The sequence below is a fragment of the Kwoniella mangroviensis genome, chromosome 3, assembly GCF_000507465.2.
Source record: "Kwoniella mangroviensis CBS 8507 chromosome 3, whole genome shotgun sequence".
NCBI classification, from domain to species: Eukaryota; Fungi; Basidiomycota; class Tremellomycetes; order Tremellales; family Cryptococcaceae; genus Kwoniella; species Kwoniella mangrovensis.
In genome coordinates this window covers 1,301,340-1,325,676 of record NC_088829.1, presented here as the reverse complement: position 1 = coordinate 1,325,676, position 24,337 = coordinate 1,301,340, and the positions used below count along the sequence as shown (strand labels likewise).

General features: G+C 43.3%; 10 protein-coding genes across 10 annotated transcripts; 5 read left to right on the top strand and 5 right to left on the bottom strand.

Moving 5' to 3' along the window:
- Positions 1-129: 129 nt before the first annotated feature.
- I203_108308 (uncharacterized protein) lies at positions 130-2,128 on the top strand (the record flags this gene model as incomplete). Its single annotated transcript, XM_019148480.1, has 8 exons — positions 130-213; positions 551-1,077; positions 1,148-1,244; positions 1,339-1,541; positions 1,608-1,756; positions 1,831-1,902; positions 1,968-2,050; positions 2,111-2,128. 8 exons carry the CDS (start codon positions 130-132, stop codon positions 2,126-2,128), a joined length of 1,233 nt encoding a protein of 410 aa, XP_019002063.1.
- An 823-nt stretch (positions 2,129-2,951) lies between these two features.
- Positions 2,952-5,050, top strand: I203_108307 (uncharacterized protein; the record flags this gene model as incomplete). Its single annotated transcript, XM_019148479.1, has 8 exons — positions 2,952-3,254; positions 3,339-3,385; positions 3,456-3,874; positions 3,951-4,024; positions 4,110-4,201; positions 4,290-4,331; positions 4,387-4,705; positions 4,784-5,050. 8 exons carry the CDS (start codon positions 2,952-2,954, stop codon positions 5,048-5,050), a joined length of 1,563 nt encoding a protein of 520 aa, XP_019002062.1.
- Positions 5,051-5,360: 310 nt separating this feature from the next.
- I203_108306 (uncharacterized protein) lies at positions 5,361-5,695 on the top strand (the record flags this gene model as incomplete). Its single annotated transcript, XM_065518381.1, has 2 exons — positions 5,361-5,556; positions 5,637-5,695. The coding sequence occupies 2 exons, from the start codon at positions 5,361-5,363 to the stop codon at positions 5,693-5,695; spliced, it is 255 nt and encodes an 84-aa protein (XP_065372746.1).
- A 355-nt stretch (positions 5,696-6,050) lies between these two features.
- Positions 6,051-7,412, top strand: I203_108305 (uncharacterized protein; the record flags this gene model as incomplete). The annotated part of the gene is made up of 4 exons (XM_065518380.1): positions 6,051-6,121; positions 6,211-6,468; positions 6,559-6,603; positions 6,647-7,412. 4 exons carry the CDS (start codon positions 6,051-6,053, stop codon positions 7,410-7,412), a joined length of 1,140 nt encoding a protein of 379 aa, XP_065372745.1.
- A 273-nt stretch (positions 7,413-7,685) lies between these two features.
- I203_108304 (uncharacterized protein) lies at positions 7,686-9,810 on the bottom strand (the record flags this gene model as incomplete). Its single annotated transcript, XM_065518379.1, has 6 exons — positions 7,686-8,087; positions 8,187-8,699; positions 8,883-9,146; positions 9,251-9,346; positions 9,424-9,602; positions 9,702-9,810. 6 exons carry the CDS (start codon positions 9,808-9,810, stop codon positions 7,686-7,688), a joined length of 1,563 nt encoding a protein of 520 aa, XP_065372744.1.
- A 369-nt stretch (positions 9,811-10,179) lies between these two features.
- On the top strand, positions 10,180-11,691 carry I203_108303 (uncharacterized protein; the record flags this gene model as incomplete). The annotated part of the gene is made up of 4 exons (XM_019148476.1): positions 10,180-10,473; positions 10,636-11,135; positions 11,280-11,510; positions 11,583-11,691. 4 exons carry the CDS (start codon positions 10,180-10,182, stop codon positions 11,689-11,691), a joined length of 1,134 nt encoding a protein of 377 aa, XP_019002059.1.
- A 242-nt stretch (positions 11,692-11,933) lies between these two features.
- On the bottom strand, positions 11,934-14,425 carry I203_108302 (uncharacterized protein; the record flags this gene model as incomplete). Its single annotated transcript, XM_019148475.1, has 5 exons — positions 11,934-12,806; positions 12,879-13,394; positions 13,480-13,661; positions 13,780-14,209; positions 14,300-14,425. 5 exons carry the CDS (start codon positions 14,423-14,425, stop codon positions 11,934-11,936), a joined length of 2,127 nt encoding a protein of 708 aa, XP_019002058.1.
- Positions 14,426-14,990: 565 nt separating this feature from the next.
- On the bottom strand, positions 14,991-18,492 carry I203_108301 (uncharacterized protein; the record flags this gene model as incomplete). Its single annotated transcript, XM_065518378.1, has 7 exons — positions 14,991-15,635; positions 16,101-16,321; positions 16,373-16,423; positions 16,483-16,898; positions 16,956-16,965; positions 17,043-17,278; positions 17,891-18,492. 7 exons carry the CDS (start codon positions 18,490-18,492, stop codon positions 14,991-14,993), a joined length of 2,181 nt encoding a protein of 726 aa, XP_065372743.1.
- A 1,577-nt stretch (positions 18,493-20,069) lies between these two features.
- I203_108300 (uncharacterized protein) lies at positions 20,070-21,602 on the bottom strand (the record flags this gene model as incomplete). Its single annotated transcript, XM_019148473.1, has 2 exons — positions 20,070-21,102; positions 21,280-21,602. 2 exons carry the CDS (start codon positions 21,600-21,602, stop codon positions 20,070-20,072), a joined length of 1,356 nt encoding a protein of 451 aa, XP_019002056.1.
- Positions 21,603-22,602: 1,000 nt separating this feature from the next.
- I203_108299 (uncharacterized protein) lies at positions 22,603-23,864 on the bottom strand (the record flags this gene model as incomplete). Its single annotated transcript, XM_019148472.1, has 3 exons — positions 22,603-22,747; positions 22,849-23,217; positions 23,290-23,864. The coding sequence occupies 3 exons, from the start codon at positions 23,862-23,864 to the stop codon at positions 22,603-22,605; spliced, it is 1,089 nt and encodes a 362-aa protein (XP_019002055.1).
- Between the last annotated feature and the right edge of the window lie 473 nt (positions 23,865-24,337).

Here is a 24,337-nt window from a genome sequence, read left to right as displayed (position 1 = left end):
CGACTCGAATCATCTGGATTTAAACAACGATATAGACAGTAACGCCCACAAACATCATTTCATCTTAGTCCTTTTGACAACGACTATTCTTCTCTTTCTCTTTGGAACGAACATTCTTGACGAATCAAGATGACTGCCCTACTCTCTTTGGTCAACTTGTTACCTACTTTAGCTTTGCTCAGTGCAGCTTTGACTGGTGTGGAACAAATTCCCGTGAGTTCGCCGTGCAAACACGTTTCTGCCTCTTCTTCCTTCTTCCTTCTTCCATCATAATCAATCATCTTCTGAATCAGTCTATAACATGCATCTTCCACGACCTTCCCCCAAATTCACAGCAATTCTCCATGTTGTTTACTACATTTACCTTACTATGCGGCATGAGTCAACAAGACGCTGTGTGCCAAGACAATGCCCAATGCACCTTTGACAAAACATCTCTAATCTGCCCCTACCCATCCATCCATCCACTTATCCGTTACATTTCTCTTGGCATCTCACAACAACCCAGCATCACTGACTTTCTTTGATTGCTTGTTTTTCCATGTGATAGACCGCTTTGGCTCATGGACCCGGTGCACGATCACCCAAAGACATCTACCATCGACATCTCGCCTCGAGACAACAGTTAGTAGACAACCTCGCTAAGAAGGCAACTTCACCCAATAAGAAAGGGTTGATCAGACGACAAGCGGACGGATCGAAATGTCGAGTCAGAGGTGAATCTTACACTGCCCCAGCAGCCGCTACCACCTCCGCTGCCGCTGCCGCTTCCAGTGCAGCTGCAGCTGCGGTTCCAACCAACAACGCCGCCGATCAAGATACTTCCGCTCCTGCTTCTTCTGCTGCTGCCACCCCCGCCGAAACGTCTGCCGCCGCCCCTGCTGCCTCCGCCGCTCCAGCAGGCTCATCAGGAGGATCCAAGAACGCAGGGTCGAAGTTGGGTATCGCCTGGCCTAATGGTGATTGGGAACAACCCGGTGACCCAAACTACGTCGGTAACTATATCGGTAACAAGGCTTCATGGTATTACACTTGGTCACCTTTCGCTGTTGGTGGTGCTGACAATGAAGGTCTTGAGTGAGTATTTCTTCCGTGTAAGGGTACTGCCGCTTGTCATAGTGCTGACTTTGTATGTCTCACCTCTCAGATACGTTCCTATGCTTTGGGGTCCTGGACATGTCAGTGATTGGTATGCTCAACAACCCAACTGGCCTGGAACAGTCAGGAATGCCTTGTTCTTCAATGTGAGTGATTGTTATCTTTTTGAGTGGGAAGAAATCCTGATCTTTCCGGTCGCATACCTGTGCGAATGCTGACCATGTCTTATCCTTCACTCAGGAACCCAACCAAAAAGGACAATGTGACGTTTCCGCTCAAGATGCTGTCCAATACTGGATGAACGACTTCTTACCTCTCCGAGCCAAGGGTATCAGACTTGGTCAAGCTGCTCCCACCAACGCTCCTGATGGATTAGTCTGGATCCAAGATTTCATCAAGGCTTGTACCGGAGCTGGTAACTCTCAAGCTGACTGTTCAGCAGAGTGAGCTTCATCTCACTAAGTATTTGCATTTAGCTTGAGCTTGTTGGCTGATTTCAATCCGTCCAGCTTCTACCCCGTCCACTACTACGATACCAACGTCCAACGATTCCAAGAATATGTTATCAACTACCACAATGCCGTTGGAGCCAACCTCTGGGTTACCGAGTACGCCTGTCAAGATTACAATGGTGGAGCTCAATGCTCTGATCAAGATAGTGAGTATCCCTCAAACGATATCAATCGACAAACCGAATCGTAAAACTAACGGATCAAATGATGCACTAAATAGCTTGGAACTTCCACACCACTATGGCTGGGTGGTTCGAACAACAATCGTACATTGAACGATTCTCTCCCTTCGGTGAGTGACCCAGAAGCTTTTCCCAAAGGCATCGTAAGCTGATAGGTCTGGTTTGTCGTGTCTAGGTGTCATGAAAGATATGCAAGGTGTCAACCAAGCCAACGCCTTGATGAACCCTGATGGAAGTATCACTTCTCTCGGTGGTTGGGTGAGTGTCTTTGAATTACAATCGTCGTCGACATCAGCTAATTTTAACTTTTGTAATCAGTACATCACCACGGCCTAAACGCCATGATACCGAGACTGGAGAATACATACGATGAGCCCGTCGATAATGTGAGGTCATCGATGATATTCTTCAGTGGGACGTGAACGGAATAAGCTATCAGAATTTGCAAACGGATGGACTAAAACTACAAAAACCATAATTTTGTTTATGATCCCTCAATTATGTTGATACCCCCCTTCTCTCATTTTCCGCTTTATTTATTTTTACTCTATACCATTCTGCTTGATGCTAGGGATGATAATGATTAACGATTGAGTCGACTTGAAGTCGACATGTCCTTTCCTGTCTCTGTGATTTGCTTTCTTCGATGTGTTGATGAATCGGACGTACATCCTACAATGTCTTTGTCTTTGTCATCAAAGATCCCTCCACGGACATCGCGGCGTTGCAGTCAATCTTAATGGAGGTGTCCCTCCTACCAACTGTGTTTTGCATCCGGCCCGTGTTGTTTACAGTAAAAGTGGAGGGAGGTTCATCGGCGGTGGAGGTGATTTTGATATCAAAATAGTTAACGTCAGAAATCTCAGTGTCTCTCTTGTTATCTCGTCATGAATCAATTTATTTATAATCATGTCTAAATGTCGAATTGTATATCTGTACATATAACATAGAATATTCGCTTGTCACGAGGTTATTGTGAATATCAGCATACCTTCACTTGCCGTCGCTCTCCCATTCGGACTTGCTTTGTGAATTCGACTTTGTCAAGCCTAGCGTTCGATCGACTCGCCTGTCGCATAATACACTGGTAAATCATCTTGGAATCGATAATCGAATAGATATCTTCTTCTGTGTATGATACCATATAATCCTGTGAACAATGGTTGTACAACCAGATCCAGCGAACTCCGACTCCCAATCTACTGTAGTCGATGTCGATCGATCAAGCTCAGTGGTAAACCCCAGTGCCGATCTCGAGTCGGCTTCGGCTTCAGTCTCACCAATCCCTCATCCTGTAATTGATACCGAAGGAGACGATCAAAACAATTTATCAATAAAAATACGTAAAAGGGATTATGGTTTTTTACCTATACCCAAGAATCGGAGACATGATCCCCATAAGAAAGTGGACGAGGAATTTGGCTTTACTTGGAAAATGAAATTGGTCTTTGCTTTTGCTGCTGTAGGTTTGCTGAATCGATCCTCTACCATATTTAGGAAGGTGACCTGGTTTTGGTGCTGGTGCTGATGGATAAATCTGTTGTAGACTGTATCTGTTATGAACCTGTACTATATCCAACCTATGTTGGTAGCGTAAGTCCAGCCTACAGTCACTTACCAGTCTATTCACTAAGCTAAATTGTCACTACGTGATGCCTTTTAGCATCGCATCCGACTTCTCCGTTTCTCACTCTCGTATATCCTCCATCCCCACTCTCGTCCAAGGAGGCTACGGTACGGGTATAATATTCATTTCCCCTCTTGGCGATTTGGTCCGTCGTAGACAACTAGTCCTATTGTTAATATTGCTCACTACGATCTTATCGATTGGTTTGGCATTGGCACCATCCGTAGCGGTCTTGGAAGGAATATCATTCATCGTTGGAATGTTAACCGTTACACCTCAGATATGTATTCCGTGGACAGCGGATCTCGCTCCTGCCAACAAGAGAGCGACCGCAATGAGTATTACCCTTTCGGGACTTATATTCGGTTTGGTGTTGGGTAGAGTATTAGGTGGGATATTGAGTAGGTTCGGGAGTTGGAGGGATACTTATTGGTTAGCTGTAGGATTACAGGGATGTAAGTATCATGATCATCTCTATATGGTCTGGGTATATTTACGCTGATGATCTGGTACTTGACACTGTACATATAGGCATGACAGTTATACTGTATTTCACTTTACCTGATACACCTGATAAGAAAATTGGTTTATCATATTTCGGCGTGGTAAGTTGACGAATAAGCTCAAAATCAAAAATCAGATCACTCTGCTTTACCTCTAGCTGATCTACTGGTTGCTCTTCAAAACTAGCTCTGGTCGATGGCCAAATTCTTCACGATGTACCCCACCCTCGTTCAAGCATGTTTAGTCTCGTTCTTCTCCAGTGCTGTTTTTGCTGGATTGTGAGTGGTGAAATTCCCATCTTATGTTTTCTGGGCCCTGTGCATCATATACAGGTGACTGACCGAGTCATATTATCGTACTATATAGCTGGACATCACTCACGTTTGTGCTCAATAACTCCCCCTATCAGTGAGTCAACCCTCTCTTAGATACTTGACGTTGGAAGATACTAATCCCATCACAGCTACAACTCATTCGAAATCGGTTTGTTCGGCCTCCTAGGACTGATCGGAGCTATCCTCGCTCCTCAATGGGGTAGGCTGGTGGACCGCACACATCCTTACCTAGGTCAGATATCTGGTATATCCATCAATATGATATCGATGGTCGTTGCCCTTGTAGGCGCAGATAAAAATATATCGGCAGTGTGCATAGCGATCGTCGGGTATGATATGGGACAACAGTTAGCTCAGGTATCGTCATCTTATAGGATCGCAGGATTGGACCCGAAAGCTAGAGCGAGGTTGAATGGTTGTAGCTTGTTAGCTGTTTTTGCTGGTCAAGTGAGTACCTCTTCACGCCATTGCATTGGATTTGAAGTGTATAACGGTTATGCTGACTATGTCTCTGTGATTGGGTAGACATCCGGAACAGCGATCCTAACGCATATATACAATACACACGGTTGGAAACCTACTGGCGGTACGGCCGTTGCATTCATCGGTGCTGCGCTGGTGGTTCTATTTATTAGAGGTCCTCATGAAATAGGTTGGATAGGATGGCATGGTGGTGGTCAGATATTGAAAAAGGAGAAAATGACTGATTTGAGTCCTGAGGCTATCACGGAGAAATTGAGAGTGAAGAAGAAAGAGACAGAGAAAGAGAAAGGAGGTGGACAACAAGTGTAATTGTCTTCGTCGATAATGAAAGGAAGGATACGATGTGTAGTGTTGTAATGGTAGTAGTAGTACTTGTTATCGATCACCATAGATTAATAGTAATACGGAATAGATCTTATTTGTCAACATAGTGTGTGTATGTGTTTGTGGCATCATCACTGACTGAGTTGAAGACACGAGGTTGACTCTGACATATAAGTTGACTGACAGATATCAATTTAATCATCCATACAATTTCATTCTCTAACTGAAATCTACATTTACATTCACACTAACACTTACACTTACTGATATCTATCCCCATACTCACTTCGGCAGCATGTCTTCAGCATACCTCCAAGCTTTGAACTACAGCGACAATCTCCTTTCTTTACCTCAGAGACTCATCTATACGCTGTTCAAACAGCGAGATATCGAGGCCCTGATTCCAATGGCCATCAGAGCTATAGTGGTGGGAGTGTTGTTCGCCGTAGTCAGGAGGGTACTAAATTATGCTACAGCAAGGATAAGTCAAAGTGAGGAAAGCATCCCACAAACCTATGCATACATGTTCGACATTGATACTTAATCCTTGGGGTGGTCATACTGTTAATAGTACTTTTTCCAACAGCATACATAGCATACACCGATCCATCATACAGTACTCATGGATAACCTCATGAATCGCACAAGACGTATCTGCACAATCACAAATACATGATTTCCAATTATCGACTATCGATTCGAAATCCTCAATAATATCCTCCCATTCTCCTGGATCTTCAGGTGAGAATAAAAGTGGTTGGGGGAGAGTTGGGATACATATTCCAAGTTGGGAGTCGACGGAGGTGATAGGTCAAGTTTTACCTACTTATCGTAAGTGTTCTATAAACCCAATCTCGACGCACATCACCTGAAATGGGATAAGAGGCTCTGATAAAGACTGGATGATCATGTAGAACATCCAATTAGGATTAGTGATCCGGTTTACCTGCTCTTCAACCGCTGATCTGCTCCTCAATCATTTAGAATGGACGACGCGAAGCTTGCCAGATTGTTTAGAGACTGTCCCTCTAAAAGTGTAATCTTGATCGAAGATATGTAAGTTTACTTGACGGGACATCTACCCTTAGTTAATCCGAAAGCGGTATCATGTGAGATGGACGTGGCTAATCAATTGGTCAATTTAGCGATTGTATTTTCCCCAGAAGGCGTAATTACCATATACACTCTTCTGAAGTAGACGACGAAGACGGACAAGGTGAAGGTACCATAGAAGAAGAGGTATACGAAGCTGAATTAGAACCGCAAACAGCTATTGCAGCAGTCGGAGGGGGAGGAGGAAGGGGTAAACATGACTTGGCACCTTCTACCGTTACAATGTCGGGATTGTTGAATGCCATTGATGGAGTGTCGAGTCAAGAAAATTGTGTTTCAGTAGCTACAACGTGAGTCAAGTCCAATCTCATAGCTACAATATCTCAGTCTGACTGGCCATGGGACTTGATGTTGATTATGTGTAATGTGTTTTACTGTAGTAATCACCCAAACCGACTTGATCCTGCATTATCTCGGGCAGGAAGGTTCGACGTTAAACTCGAATTCGGATATGCTATACCTCAACAGGCCAGAGAACTGTTTTTGCATTTTTTTCCCTTTGGAAGATTTCCAAGATCACTCCTCTTCGACCTCATCGCAAGCTGATTTCAAAGATGAAGATGAACAAACTACCAAGATCAAAAACTCAGAAAAGGTTCAAACCGATAATGAGGATATACCAATACTTATCAAAGATCAACAAGAACTTGAAAATCTGGCGGATAAATTCGTTAAGAGCATCTTTGATGATTTCCATGTTCAAAATCAGCAGCTTGAGATTCGAGTATCTGACAAGATGGATGGTTATAATGGTGATCAGAAGACAAAATCGACCTGGTCAGAAAGCGACAAGAGCGAAAACCCAAAGACTTCGATATCAATATCAATGGCATCTCTTCAATCATACTTACTTCAATATAAAGGAGATCCGATCTCAGCTTGTGATAACCAAAATATCGAGAAGTGGTTGGAAGATGAGAAAGCTGTAAAAGCAAATGGAATTGGTAAGTCCAACTTCGAAAGCTTGCAGGGAGGAGGAAAGAAAGATGAAGATCTCAAATTCGAACTTGAAAATTCTTCAACAGCCAGAATGAAACGAAGTCATACAAAAACGAGTAAAAGCAAGTTCAAGTCTGTTCAAGAGGAAAAAAAGAAGAAGAAGGACGATGAGGATGAGAGAGGGGATATCAATGAGAAAGTTAAGATTGATCCAGGTCAAGGTAATGATGATAAGGAAGATATCGTTGAAACCAACGATGAAAATAACTCTGGCAATGGAGTCAAGTCGGATTGAGACCAATTAAACATGTATATACTCATTGTTGATTTGGAAATAAATCTTATATCCTAACGTACATGAATGTTTCATGTAGATGAACCTGTAATCAGATTCAGAATAGATCAGGAGTGCGTCATTGATTGGCAATATAACATATCTCCAGATAAATATATATATATATATATTCATTGTTCCATTATCAGAGCAAACAAATTCATGTAAAGCATATATCAATAGTCTTTATATCGTACATCTACAACGACATTTCCCTTGTCCTATCATTTGAGCTCACCTCCTACCAGCAGGTCTAGGTCTAGCAAATCCCCCTCCTCCACCGCCAGGCGAATTCACCCTAGGACCAAACGCATCAAATGCCCTTCTTATATTATCTTTACTATCCCCTTCTTCGTCATTATCCAAAGGTGTCGAAGATCCACTAGCAGACAGGGGAATCGAGCTGGCTGATCGCGCAGGTACGTTCAGAGGTCGAGGTCGGCCGAATGCACCTCCAATGGGAGCTCCGAAGGGCGCAGCGCTTGAAGTTGGATTACCGAAAGTACGTGAAGAGGTGGTGGTAGGTGTAGGAAGGGAAGATGAGTGAATGGGTTTGGAAACTGACGAAGATGAAGATGAAGGGATGGATTGTTTCAAGTAGGATTCTGTTAGGTCTGTTGGATCGGACGTTTCGATCTATAGATCGAATAGCAGATATTCAGTCACAGTCACAGTCAAACAAGTATATTTTCACCTTTCCAACCCATAGTTGAACATTCAACAAGTATGACTCACCTTTCCTACAATCTCCACGCCAGCTTTATCACTCGCATCCTGTTGCACACTCCTAACGCTGGTGGAGTAGATCATCCTGAACTTAACAGGTGAAGAAGAAGGACAACAATAAATGAAAATGACTTTTCCTTTTTCCTCAACTGCTGCGTCTTCTTCCTTTTCCTTCACTTCTGGCTCTTGTACTGGTTTTTCTTCTTCCGCTTCTTGAGATTGGCTCGATTCGACTTCACCTTCGCCATCAGCCGGTTTGTCATTCTCGTTATCAACCGGAACGTTCGACATTGGAACAACCCTTACACCACCTTGAGTAGCTTGAAATGTATTTCTCTGTTCGGCCATCTTACTTGGAGTTGAGGCAACAGGTGCTTTGACGGGTTTGGGTGAAGGTGGAGTAGGATAAGAGTAAAATATGAAGGAGGGTGATTTATTGGGTACCTTGGAAGATAGTTCGGATGGAGTGCAAGATTCGGACTTGACGAGGGAGATGGAACTTGGTGAAGAGGATGGGATTTCCTAGGCGAGAGCAATTAAGTGGTCAGCTGTTTGTCTAACATCGGCATAGGCATAGTCATAATATGGTATGTATAGATTTACAGAGAAGATCACAGAGAAAGGACATCCCTCAGGGAGAGGGAGAATGTTTCTTCTTCGCCAGGTCAAGAATGTACGAATCTACCATAATCGACTCCCACTCACCAGAACAACCACCCAACCATCATCAGACCTCTTTCCGACCTTCTCCAAAGCCTCCTGAACGCCATCTCCCCAAGTCAACTTCCCACCTAATCCAACGACGACTTTCCTCCTCCTAGCTTCTGTTTCCGGGTCGAGCGCAGCCCGCTTAGCCTCGGCAGCTTCGGCTTCTCGTACTTCCGCCAAGGCAGCTTCGGACGCTGAGAGAGGAGGAGGCGAGGCGAGGTGGTTCAGGTGGGCTGTCAGTGCTGAAGGAGTGAGATCTTTCTAAAAACATTAACAAGCGATGCGATATACCGTATCAGCGGATGTATATCTCTCTTGGATATCAGTAATTCGGCTAAAAAGTGAATAGCTCATCGTTCACTTACTATGGAAGTAGCGAACCAGTCGTGCTTAAAGTTATTTGCGCCGAGCGATTTTAATAGACCTGATCGAGAGGACGCTTGAAGCATCTTGGCTCTGACCTATTTATCATATATTCAAGAAGACGATATCAGCTTCCATCTGATTTAGAACCTGGGTTTGTTTGGTCTTAACTCACGCCCGCATCATCAGGAACAAAAGTAATCATCATCCATTCGTACTTTCCTGCATCTTTCGTATCTAATCTGTAAGCGAAACTTGCTGGTGTCTTCGTGGAAGGAAGCGTATCGGGCAGTAAGGCGATATCATCTTTGTAAGTTGATTTTGGTTGGACGGTCGTAAGGTGTTTGAATGATTCTGCTTGGTTAAAGTCAAGATAGATATCAGCAATCATTCTGTTTAAAATATCACATACGTGAGATATGATAGTCGGATTTGGATGGTACTCGTACTCACCCCCTTCAATGGTAAATACCAAAGCTCGGACGTCACCTGCACCGTTCAAGGCGGTTGAGAATGCGGATGAGAGCGATGGAGGTACTCTGATACCTGACGGAGCGGACATGGTGGTACTGGACTAGATGTTGATGGATATGGCTGCTCTGTATATACTTTGAGGAGATGCAGATGAGTGATATTGATGATGATGACACGCCAAGTGAGTGAGTATGGTCGTGTACTCGCTATGCTCGGTTGTCAGGCACGGTTGCACGGTGCGGTTGATTTCGGAGTGAATTTTAACATGGTATGACGTCGGATCACAAACCAACGATACGAGTAACTTACTGAAAATACGAGTAAAAAGATTTTCATATCTCAACTTCCAGCTACGAGTATATAAGCTTACATCGCCTGGGATTCATACATACCAATACCACCTCCTTTTTAGCGATACCAAAACCAAGAATCACCCCAAAACCACGAAAAACAAATAATGGCACCCAACGCCCCTTCACACATCTTGATAATAGGAGGAGGGATATGTGGAGTCTCGACTGCCTATTTCCTATCAATCCATCCAGCAAGGTTGGCCACTACTAAAATCACCTTATTGGAAGGAACCAAAATCGCTGCTGCTGCTTCAGGTTATTCCGGTGGGTTCTTAGCTAAAGATTGGCACGGGAGTGCTACGTCCGACCTCAGCGCGATGAGTTACGATTTACATGAAGAATTGGCGAAGAATTTTGGAGGGAAAGAGAATTGGGGTTATAGGACGGTTGATACGCTTGTAAGTTCTCATATACGATATACTTCTTTGCGCTCTTGGGATCTGCAATCTTTCAGATTGTAGTTCATGGTCTACTTACCTTACTCTCTGATATCGATATCTCCCATGACATGATAATGACCAGAAAGTGAAAGCTGATCCTGTTCATGTCCATCTCGATAGTCAATCGAAACGGACGCTACTCGAAAGTCCAAGAAATCCTCCCCACTTCCATGGTTACTCGAAGGTCTCGTTCATTCAAGCAGATCACTAGGAAGTCACTCGACCACCGCTCAAGTGCATCCTCGTCAGTTCACTGAATTCTTCACCAAGAAATTCCTAGAAGCACCTTCTACCGAGGTCAAGATCGGAACGGCAACTTCACTTTCGCTCAAAGACAACACGCCAAGATCAGTTGGATACACCAATGAACAAGGCGAGAAAGAGGAATTGGAGGTAGATGCAGTGGTCATTGCTGCTGGACCTTGGACAGGAAAATTATCAGAACAGCTTTTGGGTAATAAAGTAGGAAGTAAATTGAGTGTACAGGGACATAGAGCTCATTCGATCGTATTGAAAACGAAAGAACAACTTTCGGCAACGTGCTTGTTCACTAGTATGACGTTGAAAGATGGGAGTGCGGCTGAACCGGAGGTATATGCTAGACCGGATGGTGAGTTCAGGTAAATTCTTATTAATGCAGTTGGACTGATGATATTTACATTTATTTGCTATAAAAGGGACAACATACATGTGAGTTCTGGTATACTGAGACATACTGATTCCAAAGTCAGCTTCCGAATTCCTACTGATATGCTTCAACACAGCTGCGGTGCAGGCGACGACGAACCCCTCCCATCAACAGCCGCTAAAGTCTCACCTTCCTCCTCGGCAATTGCGAAATTGCACAAACAGGCACAGGCACTATCCGACGTATTTACATCGGAACAGAACGTAGAAGTCGTAGCTGAGCAGGCGTGTTATCTACCTATTGCCGATAGAGGAAGACCATTGGTAGGGAAAGTAAGAGGAGTGGAAGGTGTATGGGTTGGATCTGGGTAAGTCACTCCATACACTACACTAGGTATCAGTTTAACGCTGATTATCTTGATATGATTGGGATGACCTAGTCTATCATGCTGGGGTATAACTCAAGGTCCAGGAACTGGTAAAGTCCTAGCTGAACTGATACTGGAAGGTAAAGCGAAATCTGCAGATATTTCAAAACTTGCTCCCTGATTCATTTGGTGAGATAAGAGAAAATAATTAGTTTAGTATTACAGTTGAATCAGTATTTTTGATGATATTCCCTATGTTCATGTATCCTTCTTCTTGTATCTTATAGTCATGCATCACGTCTCATGTACATGCGTGTATGGCGAATCGTGAATTATCTATTTCTACAATCAATTCGTTATTGACATTATGACTCTCATCAATACATTCGTGGTACAACTGGAGTTTATCTTGGATTTTACACCCTACCATGGTGGATTAGAATCGCCTTGCTCTTTTCCTCTCCCTCTCCCTCTTGCAGACGCCGTATTCGCTCCTCTTCCAGCAAACCCAACTCTAAAAATCGGTGCTGCTCCCCGGCCGCTATTCGCTTGATCTGGTGTATCCGCATTGGAGGTATCACCGGCACCTGCACCTGCACCTGTATCTCTACCTCTGCCCAGTCCAACCAATCCACCGAGATTCGCTCCCCTTCCAGCAAAACCGATTCTATACATTGGCATAGCTCTGACCGGTCCTCCACCTCGTGTATTCGGCGGTACAGGGACGGTCTCAGTGTTGTTGAAAGGGTTGTGTAATCCTCTTGGCCATCCACTCTCTTCTTCCGCTTCCCGTTGGTCTTCTCCTTCGGTCACTTGTTTGTCTTCTTCTTTTTCTTTTCCTTTTACGGATCTAGATCTAGGTTTGGGATCACCTAAGACTAACGCACCAGTATGCCACCCACCAGCAGTTATGCTAAATATGAAAGCCCCTTCTCCTTCGGTTTCTTGCTCGTCTTCAGGAAATATAACTCTAACCGGCGTTTTCCCAAATTTATCTTGACCTCTACCCAGTTGACCCGAATCACCTTGTCCCCAAGTAAACATCTGTCCTTTATCATTCAAAGCTGCATAATGATAATCTCCAATGGCAACTTGGATGATACCTTTATCTTTCAAATATTCCAATAGCTCAGAATCAGGTATAATGGTTTCTCCTAATCGTTCGCTATAATCTGTGATTCTAGCATGATACACTGCTGATGAGTTATCGGAAGAAGAGGTGGGAGTGGCATATGTGGTGAAAGATCGGAATTGAGCGGTGAGATGGGTTATCGATGGCGATGAGAAGTATTCCATCTAGAAATAGAAATCAATGTGAATGTTAATAAAGATGTATTGATTACTTTTGCGAGAGGAAATATCGCTCACATATTGCCAAAGAAGATTTTCACCTTCTTTAACTTTTATCAACCAAACTTCCCCATTTTTCTTCAGCGCAACAATGAAATCTTCTCCACTTGCAATTTTCACTATTTTCTGTTCCTCCTCCAATACCTTTGGGGATCTCGATCTTTCATATCCATCCCATTCATCTTGTAATTCAGATATCCTTCTACTCTTAAACCCATCTTCATCCGTCTCTGTAAGTATAGTTGTGGGTCTGAGGGGTAAAGGCGGCAATGTCACCAGCACATTATCACCAACCTTACCATACTTCAAATCTCTATCCTTGTCTTTATCGCTGCTCTCGATATTCCCACTGGGCTCGGTCGATAGGCTATTCTCATAAGCTTCAGAAAAAGGATACCACACGTGAATTTCACCTTTTGAAGTCAAAGTTGCTGAATGTTGCCACCCAGTGGACAGCTGGATAATATGCGGTGGTGAGCGGGTGATACCATGTCCGATGGGAGCAGTAAGTTCAGGTGCAGTATGAAAGTGCGCCTAAAAAGTTAAGGGTGGGAGGTGAGTTCACCGATTATGAGTAATGTGTTTTTTGCTTGGTTTCTGATGTTGAAGATTGACTCACTTTACCCCACGATCTCAATTCCCAGATCAAATTATCGGAATCAAGTAACACCAAGTGTCTCCTACCAGCTGAGATAGATTCGACCTTACACGGTAAAGGGATTTTAGTAGGTCGTGGACATGGACAATGTTTATCTTCCCATGATTGAATTCTGAATCCTGGTCTCGTACCGTCTAATTGGCCTGTGATCAAACACGAAAAGAGTATCAGCGATGATTCAACTCTTCATTGGTAATGAGAACAGATTTCTACAGAATGATTAAAGACCGTTTGTACTGAGAAAGAAGGGTATAAACTTACCCCATACCCAAATTGATCCATCACTAGTCCTAGCAGTAAAACTCCATCCTCCAGCTTGTAACTCTACCACTCCAGATTTCCCTCTTCGTTCATTTCCTTCACTAATGTCATTGTGGTTGTTCTGAGTGGATGTGGATAAAGCAGTAATCAAACTATCTTTCAAATTATCACTCCAACTTTTTTTCTCATCATCGTCGTTCCAACGGATTTCAGAGGGTATATCTACATATCTAGCGTATTTTCTCGTCGAAGTCAATTCCGCACCTCCCAACCGACTGTTATCAGATGATCCCCAAAGGTACGCTTTGGGATTCAATAAACCTAGATAGACCCTCTTCCACCAATCTTTTGATGATGAGGTATTAGGATGGGATGTGGTGGGGAAAGTGAAGTCTGATAGTGTCTTGGATCGCCAAAATGTTGGGTCGGACTAAAATTGGGATCATTTTGGGATCAGAAAGCCGATTTTCAGTTGGAAGTCGCTGGTCCCAGCCCAAGATCAATGAGGTGTCGTACTCACGGTCAATAAGTTGAATTGACGATTTACAGCTGATAGCGAAACGATATCCCTCAATTGTAAAACCGGTAATAGGTGATCTAGAATCACCTCGTTGGGTATATCAGTGAGAGTAGGATGGTCAGACATGCTGAGGTGAGATGACCTGCCATGCAGCTGTATTTGAAGATGTAGGAGTTAAATCTGATAGTCATAGGATGTACTCGTGGATAGGTGGGATGAACAGGCATTTGCGAACAGCAGAGTGGCAAACAACGTCTAACGTTTGCGAGTGAATTACGTCATACTCGTACTTTATAGACATGGATAGCATAGTAGGGTGATATATATATATATCCTACACCTTATGAGAGGTATCTTCAGCTGTAGGTATACTACAAATCCCATCTTGATATTTTGAGAGCAGGATTGGGATCAAATGTATTCAATATAGATATAATTTGAAAAGGGAGATTAAGGAAAGATAAAAAGCTATAAACGAAACCATATTGAGAAGTAAAATAAAAGCCAGGAAACGACTTGTCTCGTTGTGTAAGAAAATTAAAAACGAATGTCCAATTAAAATAGAAGTATCACTTGATCATCTTCCGCTTTTCCTCAACGACCACAATCCAAATAGCCAAAAACCAAAGTAACGAAGTTCCTTTCCAAGCGCTATCAATTTTCATACCGATTGCGAACAAGTATTCGCAATCTACTTTGCCATCCTATCTTTCAATTTCTTGACCATCGATGTCTTCCTCTTCAGTCCGCCTTCATCAGGAACTTCCAGCGGTGAATTCTTCCTGGATGGCGGAGTCAAGATATCATTGAAATCAGGCATGACAGGTGCGACAGGTGGTGTAGGTAAATATTTGGTTCGGTTCGCTGGTACGTTCGATACCCCTCCATTTCCAGTTCCGGCTGAAGCCGAACCAGACCTATGATGATGATGGTGATGTGATTGTTCTTTCTGTAAAGCTCTTAAAGCTCTAGCTTTTGAACTTGGCGATTCGACCAATACGAACCCACTCCCCGCTCCTGAGGGTACCATCTTTTCCATATCCAATTCATCGTCTTGGTCTCCTTCATCCAAAACATTTTCATCGATAATTTCATTAGATGACGGTTCTGGTACTGCGTTTGAATTGAACAAGTTCGTAGGGATAGGAGGTTGTACCGATCTCTTCGAAGGTGAATTCCTGCCACTACCACCACCGGATGTCCTCGAGAAAAATCCAGGTCGTTTGGTTTCTTGAACAGGAACCGATTCGTTCGATGATGAAGTATTGATAATACCTTCAGTCGGAGAATATGCTTTGGGCGACGCGCTTCGGTTGGATAATCCTGGGTTTTCGCGCTGTTGATAACAGATCGTATGACGATAATTTACGCAAGAGAAACAAATACAGGAAAGATAACATGTTCGACGTCAGCGACGCCGTTCGTTCGGTATTGATTATAAACATTTTCATAAATCGTTCAGTTTCAGTTCGTCTCAATCTCTCATCTAATAATATACACAGATGTTACATCGAAACATCATCCTTTCTCACTGTCTTCCTGCAGTCTTCCCATCCGATATCACCCTCCTTCTTCCTTGTAGATCATGATCCGACCTCTTTCTATCTGTGAAAACGTCCATCTCATCCACATCATCAAACTGACCACCACCCGGAATAGGGATATCATCCTCTAATTCCTCTTCCTCAACCACAGCAGGTCTATCTTCCCATCCTGGACTGACGGGTTTACCTCTGGGTACAGGTATAGGTATTGAATCGGCCCCGGAAGCCGATTCGATAGATTCGGATCGATGACGCACCATGGTTTTAATCTTTTGCATCAAGCTCTTGGTTCGCTTGACTCCTCCTGGTCCTGGTCCTGCCACTCGTGTGTTAATTGGATAATCACCCGTGGGGGAAGTGCCCTCTTCTCTGATTGGCGGTGACGTCGCTCCCATACCGAATCGCATACCAGGTGATCGTGCAGGTTTACCGGGAAGTGGTGCACTGACAGACTCGGGGGAATAATAATCGTTTGCCACTATGATGTGTGGGTTAGCGAGAGTATGACACAGTAATGTGATCAACTTACATTCCACTGTACCATCGTTGGGTGAACCACCGAAATCTTCGAATGGTTCAGCTAACAGCCAAAAGAAGTCAGCTTATCATCACTGGCTGTCCAATTATTCTCGTACTCACGCGTATCGATACCCCAAGCGGCCTTGAGCGCTTGTCTCTTCGATTCTCTTTCCCTTTGTCTCTCAATTCTAGCAAGAGTAGCTTCATCTTGCGGTTCATCCATGATATTAGGGAAATAACCTCCTCCAGCTGGCATACTAGTCGAGTACTGTCCAGTCAGACCACCTCCGCTCACACGTCGGGTGTTGGAGGGTGCACCGTATCGATTACCCGATTGACCTCTTCGGTGTCCCGGTCTGTCTGTTGTCTCACCAGCCGTGTCTTTGGGTGGAACAGGAGGTTGTGAGAGTGAGATTGTCGTTGGACCCTTCGGTGGTGGTGATTGAACAGGAGGTGCTCGGAATGCCTGCATGGGTGCTTTGTTCCCTGGTAAGTTCTGATTTCGTGATGGTGCAGCAGCATCGTAAGGTCCAGAACTGTCCAGGTGTCAGTGACGTCCCACAATATCACACGGATCCGCATAATATACTCACTGATGCCACACTGTAACGAGAAGATGATCATAGTCTTTGATCAGCAGTTGATTCTACTGTCATACGATTCAATTCGAGATGACTCACTCGCAGTTCCAAGGCCGGTTGGATCCCACGTATCGATGACATCTGCATGTCTACTACCTTTCTTATCCTCGTACGCTTTCTTCTGACCTGCGGTGAGTTCTTTGATATTCGGCATGTCCGCGTTGAACCCATACGAGTCTGATGACATGGATCTTCTGGTCCTGGTCTTGCCTGATCCACTCGTAGGTGACGACGGACCAAGTAAGTGTGCGGAAGAGGAAGTTGCAGCTGCAGAGCTGTTGTGTCGTGTCAAAGGGTAGGGTCGTCGAGGTGGATATTGGGATTGATAGGGATATTGATAAGGATATTGGGGTTGAGTTTGAGATTTGCGGGGTGGTTGAGGAGGTAACATTATGATGCAAGGTAGATTACAGGTGATCATATGTCAGCTTCTGTGCTTATGTGGTGTATCATGTAATTCGTAAGATGAAATGATGGGATAGATTAAGGACGAAAGAGGGAAGAAGAAGCAGATTGATGGCAAATGGATAAGAATGTTATGGAAGCAGGTGAAGGTGTGTTTGCTGTTTTGCCTCGAGGTGATTGGATGTGGTTGATCGCCGTTTCAATCATCTCACACTGCGTTGCGTGGTATGTGTCTTTTCCCTCCTTTCACATCATCCTAATCATCTTTTCTTTCTTTCGCCATCCCCACCTTTGATCACTCTCTGATATTCCCCTTCCTCCCTCCTACCGGAAAGCTAAGAACCACGCTTCCACGTCGCTCATGCAGCGTACCAAGTGATCACATCTCCACGTTGTCATCATCACCAAGCATACCGCTGATCACTCTTATCGCACACACCATATCATTCACAAAGATGCACGATGGATCAAACAAAACTTACCCAGTTTGAGATCTATTAAATTTAGCTCTATTAGGTTGAACCAATCCTTCACTTTCTAAATTCGAGTTATTTCCAAACGATCTATTTGATAAATGTCCCGTTCCAGGGGGTTTGATCCTTCCCGTACCAGCAGGTTCGACTTCATCATCTTCGAATGGGTTTTGAGGAGTCGTTAACTGTGTCATCCTTGTTGATGGTAATGAAGGTTGACCGATAGTTGACATATCAGGAGAAGAATGTGAATAATTATGCGTAGGTTGATAAACACTCATCTTGTTCGTATTGGTATTTGGTGAAGGGGTTCTTCTAGGTATTAATGGATTCAAAGAAGGTAATGGTGGCTGTTTACCAATATGATTGTTACCAGTAGATGATAACAACAATGATTCGCGATAATGAGATTGAGATTGTGGTTGAGGTGATTCAGATTTGATTTGTACTGAATCTCTAACAGCTTCAGCTAAATCTTGATCAACAAAGCTGTTGCTGTTACTACCCGTACTGTTCAGACTTGATCTGGAGTTTGATGATATACGGGAATTGGAATTGTTGGGTGAAAGAAATGTTTGATCCTTTGATGGAAGTGTTGGTGGAGGAGCCATCTTTGTATATATGTTATACTGTTATATGTTGAATATGTAGAAGATGAAAAGCCAAGCCAAAGGTACTTAGGTACTGTTTTGATCAAGGGTAAACAAGTTTTGATGGGAAGAGCAGTGGTAGGTAGTATGACGAAAACGGGTTACCCCTCTTCCCTCTGAATCCTTTTCCTTTGTTCTTCCTTTGCTCTTACTTGAGGATTAGTTGTTCGAAACGATCCGAATATAGATACAGGATAGGATATGGGCCAGGAGATCTCCGTTAAAAGAGGAGATGCAACAAACAATCAATCAATAGATGTTAGCAAGTGGATACATATGTCAACTGACTTGACGCGTACTGGTACGGTGGTAGAGCACCCAGCTACTAACACTGTGTTAGCCTTAATTACGCCGATTACCAAAGTGGCGGTATTGCAAAATACAAACACTTCTATTGTTTCACAGTTTACAGTCCTCGGGATATCTTTTATCTCACAACGCACCTCTTATGCATGAACACCCAGCGGACTATACCTCAATGTGCTTACGATGACAATGATATTAGTAGGGCGTAGAGCAGCAGCCTGAACATGCTGACGAGCCCATACGGACATAACGTCCAAACCGAGCGGGAGGGGTCCGAGGGGCTATGCAATCTGACGGACACAACATACCGGGAGATCTCTCACTTGTAGAAGAGTGGGGTTGAGGAGCCTGCATTCTTCGGTGACAGGGACGTGCGCCGCACTGCCTTACGTCACTCCGTCTCTCACCATGAGCGAACATGAGACGAAGGAGGAATGGAGATGCATGTACTCGGTTTTCCTTATTCATGTACTTGGGTAGACTGACTGACTCGCTTAGATGTCCGGTCCGAGGCTGGTTTTGCAATTCAAATATTCAACGATTCCATTATTCCATTCCAAACAAACAAACAATTTGACTTGGATCTAAAACGGCTCATTCAGATATAATTTGGTCCATTTCATTAGCGTAACCTACACATCGTCAATTTGAAGATGAAACGAACCACTGTATATACATGTCAGAAATAAGAGATAGGATCTGCTTTCAAGCCTCTGCAAGCTCGTAATGTACTGCACGTCTTAACATTGAAAAGGTCGGCTCGCTATGAATGTAGTCGCAAGAGGAAGAAGCTAAGATCAAGGACAAGTGAGGAGAGGGAGAAAAGCATGCCAATTGACGCGTTAACCAGAATCAGAAAACCCTTCAGGGTTATAGATAGATAGGTTTTATGGCTAATTTGATCCGCTGCGGATGGGAATGCCAAACAACAAACAAACCGAAAAGAAAGCTTCGGATCTTAGGTACAGTATGGTAGCGTAGTCAAGTCTGCTGTGCAGACGATCTGAATGATTTGACTTTCGTAGATCCTTACAAGATGAAGTGAAGTGAAGTGAAATGACATGACTTGAAAACGGAATCTCTACGCTGCATTGTGCAAACGATACAAAATCTCACCGATATTAACTGATTTACGAGAGGTCCTATATAAAGGGTATATAACTAGCTGTATCGTCTCAACCTTCCAAGCAAGTTAAGTTGATACTCACTATCCACCATATTTTATGGATCTTCTACAACGATCTAGGTAAATCTCTAGCTTCCAACAAACATGTTTGAACGTTTTTCCCCAAAATCCCCAAACAACTCGCACAATTGGTTATCCCGCAATTCGTAAGATCCAATTGAAGTAATTCATATAAATCCATGGAAGGTTTCAAATCCATCTTTATACTAGTTGTGATTTCATTCCACAACTCTTCCAAATATTCCAATCCCCTACAATCGATTGTATGTTGTTGAGTTGTGTGCTCTCGGTTGTTGTCTAGTAATAGAGGTTTTGATAAAATATTGTTTAAACCTAACAATCTAACTTGTTGTAATTCCACCAATCTATTTATCGACCCTCTACCCATCAACAACTTTGCGTCCTCTGGCCAAGCATTATAAGGAACCTTTAAAGCATATTGCGAAGATAATTTGATCAAATCGTTAAACTTGAAGAAACATGCCATCGAATAAGTTTCGATAGGTAAATCTTCGATCCAATGACCCAACCTATCTCTAGCTTTTGAAAGTGCTTTAGAAGATTGATAGCCTAATGATGCTCTTACTACTCTTCCTGTCAATTCCAACGAATCTAACAAACTTCCATTTCCAGAGGAAATGACTCCACGAGGGTAAATTAGAGAAAGGAAAGCGAGAAGGACAGTGGATGTTTCGGGGACTACCCATGTATATGGAGAGGAAGTTGGTGTGGGAGCTGTGATCACATCCTTTGGAGGTAATGGTGGAGGAACTTCCTCTGTCATTGGTACTGATACGGGAATAGTAGTGGGTGGAAGTGAAATGGAATTTCGAGTTAGGGTATTAGCGATGATTTTAGGTAAAGATCGAATATTACTAAATCCATTCAACGAGGTGGAAATCCTATGTTGAGAATGGTGGGTTGATGTTTGGGACGATGTGGTACTGGTAGTGTTAGAGTTGGAAGATTGATGGATCGGTACGGTTATATCATGTGGTAAGGTAGCACCTGTTCCAGATGAAGAAGAAGAGGAGGACGAGGTGGCTGAATTAAGTCTCCATACAGGGACGAAACCGTAGCTGAACAGACGGTCAATCAATCATATATCAGTCAGCGTTACTACCCTTCCTTCCTTTATTCCCAGATGGGTACATCCTTTCTTCTTCCATACTCATCTGACCGCTCAAACACTCAACTTGAATCTAAGAGCTCTTCCACATAGTCTACGGATAGATACTAATCAGAGAGACACTCACTAGATATGGAAAAAGACTGTCTCCTGCTCTAATACTTTCTTATGAACCAAAAACCTCTTCCCATCCACCGTTTCCAATTCGACATCACCAATTTTACCTTCTAATATCGGTGTAAAGTGGAAATCGACATCTCGATGGGGCAATGCCGTATATGCAGGTGCAGGAGAATTAGGAATGGTAGGTGATCTAACGTTCATGTTTGGGTTCGTGGCTGAAGATGAATAAGGTGGTCGAGGTACAGCAGATGAAGATGGTGGTGATGGTGTAGGTAAGGCGAATAGTGATGAAAGTGATTTATCAGATGGGTATTGATTATTGTGCATTGTTCATGATACTTCCAACTGAATTGAATTTGAAGAAGACTGATAATCTTATTCGTTAGACCTATGAATTGCCTTCTAGGTGACTTTATTTGATGAGCTTCGATACGACTTTTCGCTTTCGGTTGTCTACCGTTATTATGAAATTTCCAACTGATAACAAGGCTGAAAAAAAGAAAAGACGGGAATACACCCAACTAAGCCAAGGCTTATAGAGCAACAACCAATCTTGACGACCTTTGACTGGATTGAGATCTTTTACGCAGAGCAGACCTTTCACTTCAATCTCCTTAAAGACTTTCCATTGATAGGCCCAAGACAAAAGATGTGTTTATGTTGATGATCCACGATGACTCAATTTCGACTCGGCTCGGCTGGACTGGGTCGGTCGATCACTTTGTTCTTTTCAAGTCGACTTGGGATTGAACATATATGGTGTAACCCAGTATTTCCAATCAAAAGACTGTAAAGTCATAGGAGTTCTTTGTTCATCTCGTGTAGATCGCATGAAGGGGAACAAAGGAAGGATACCTCCTAATTCCATTGAGCTTTGGCCTTTCAGGCCTTCAGGAAGAAAGGATGGGAGTCGGTACAAGGGATGTGTTGTGTGATCGGTGAGATGGTCGAGATCATTGACTGAACCAAGGTAGATCATCTTGACCCCAACCAAGATAGGAGAATCTAGTCATGCTTATTCATCGAGTTGGGACCTGGTGAGTAGGTCGATACAGGTAAATCGATGTGGGGGACTATCAAAACGAGGCTGAACCAGGATGGAAGGCAGGTAAGTAAGCTCAATATTCCCCTTGACGGCGACAAACATACTGTATCGACCATCAGTAAGAAATCTAGGTAAGATGTCAGCGTTACCGTGAATATGATTACACTACATCAATTGATTAAAATGATTATGTGAAAAAAGTAAAACATCAAAAAACGAATAGATATATATATCGAAAGAATGTTGGTATATCGAAAAGAATGAATGTCCGATGATCCTCATTTAATCCACTTTCTTCGCATGACTCTCCGAGATGACATTATGTTTGTCATGCTCGGCATATTCGTGACCTAATTTCTTCCATCTCGTCTTACTATCTGCTTCTTCCCTTGACATTTGAGTACCGAGTATCTTATCCCAATTCGTGCTATAGCCGATAAAGCATCATCAATAATCAGTCAACATCATATATCACCGTATTCAAAAGCATTATCATTTTCGTGGTGATAGCGAAACTCTATAACTCACAAATAAGGTTGGGAGAAATTCGATTTGATACCATAAGCTTGATGGTGAATATCATGATAATCCGCGTTATTCGCAAATAACAATTGACAAGGATCCCACCAAAGCTTATATCCACAATGATCATCGGCAGTCTTGATACTTGAAATTGTGAAAAGTAAAGTAGCTTGACGCATGGTCATAAATGCCATTTTCTCCGCTACGGCCGAACCTAAACTGTCCAAGATGAAACCTTCAACTGGGTGGTTGTACAACGCACCGAAAGCGAAAGAGACGTATAGACGATGATGGTGAGAGTGGAAATGTCGATAGAGGAATCGGTTGTTGTGCATTGCTCGATGCCAGAAGTATTGCCATGTATCGGTGACCCAGCTAGATGGAAAAAACGAAATCAGCTCTGACTTTCGAGAGACTTGAACATTATGATCGTGGAAAGACACTCACAAGGCAAAATACATTTGAGCAAGAGGTATACCCCACCAATACATCCAAGCTACCAACTTCTCACCATATTTGTATAATACCTGTTCACCAGTTCGTCTACCAAGTACAAGTAACGTACCATCTGCTACCCATGGAGCCAAATCGGCCATTTTGGTGATATGATCCGCATAGAATTGTGTCTGTAAGATCACATTGGTATCTTCGAACCATAACCAACCCAAAACGATTTGAATGCAGTGTTGAAGGAAGACAGCTTTGATGACTTCCGAAAAAGATACTTTATTTCGAGCGATGATTTCGGGTGATTCGTGTATACGTCTTTTTTCGAAGTATGGATATTTCGCTGTGTCCAAATGATGCCATAGCGTACATATCAGCCAGTATACCACTATTGGACAAAGTAGGTTGAATGTCTTCGAGGAAGCTATGGCGATATGCTGAGGGTCGGTGAGATGGTAGAAAGGTGCGTGCAGTGATTTAGGGGTTATGGTATTTATCAAAGTGGAGTTGTATCCGTATTGATGTTGGAATAGGTTGGACGATGGTACCATCTTGTTGAGGGCTTCGAAAACCATGGTGGCGAGGGTGTCTGCAGGATGAGCGATGTCGTGGGGATTATCGATTGAGTTGAAATATATGTGAAATGGGTCAATTAGGTGTAGTGGCGAGAAATTCCGAAAGAGACGGGGTTTGAGCTTAGATTGCTCGTGGAAGTGCTAATGGATAAAATGAGTGTTTGATAAAGTTGGAGATAGGATCGATGAGGATGAGTACTACGGGTGATATGTCTCTGAATAAAGACGCAAGAAGAGAAGGTAGAATGGGATGAGGATACGCAAGCTGAAGAGTGGTAAATCGAGAGAGAGAGAAAATCAACAAAGCTCAGATTTGAGAATGTCCTAATCTCGGCGCAAACACCCACTCAGCCAGGAACGGACAGACACGCGATATCCATCACCATCATACCATCCCATCACCGGTGATCGATCGATCCGGGATAAAATGCGATCAATTCACCATCGATGACACATGTAACACATGGTCAGCA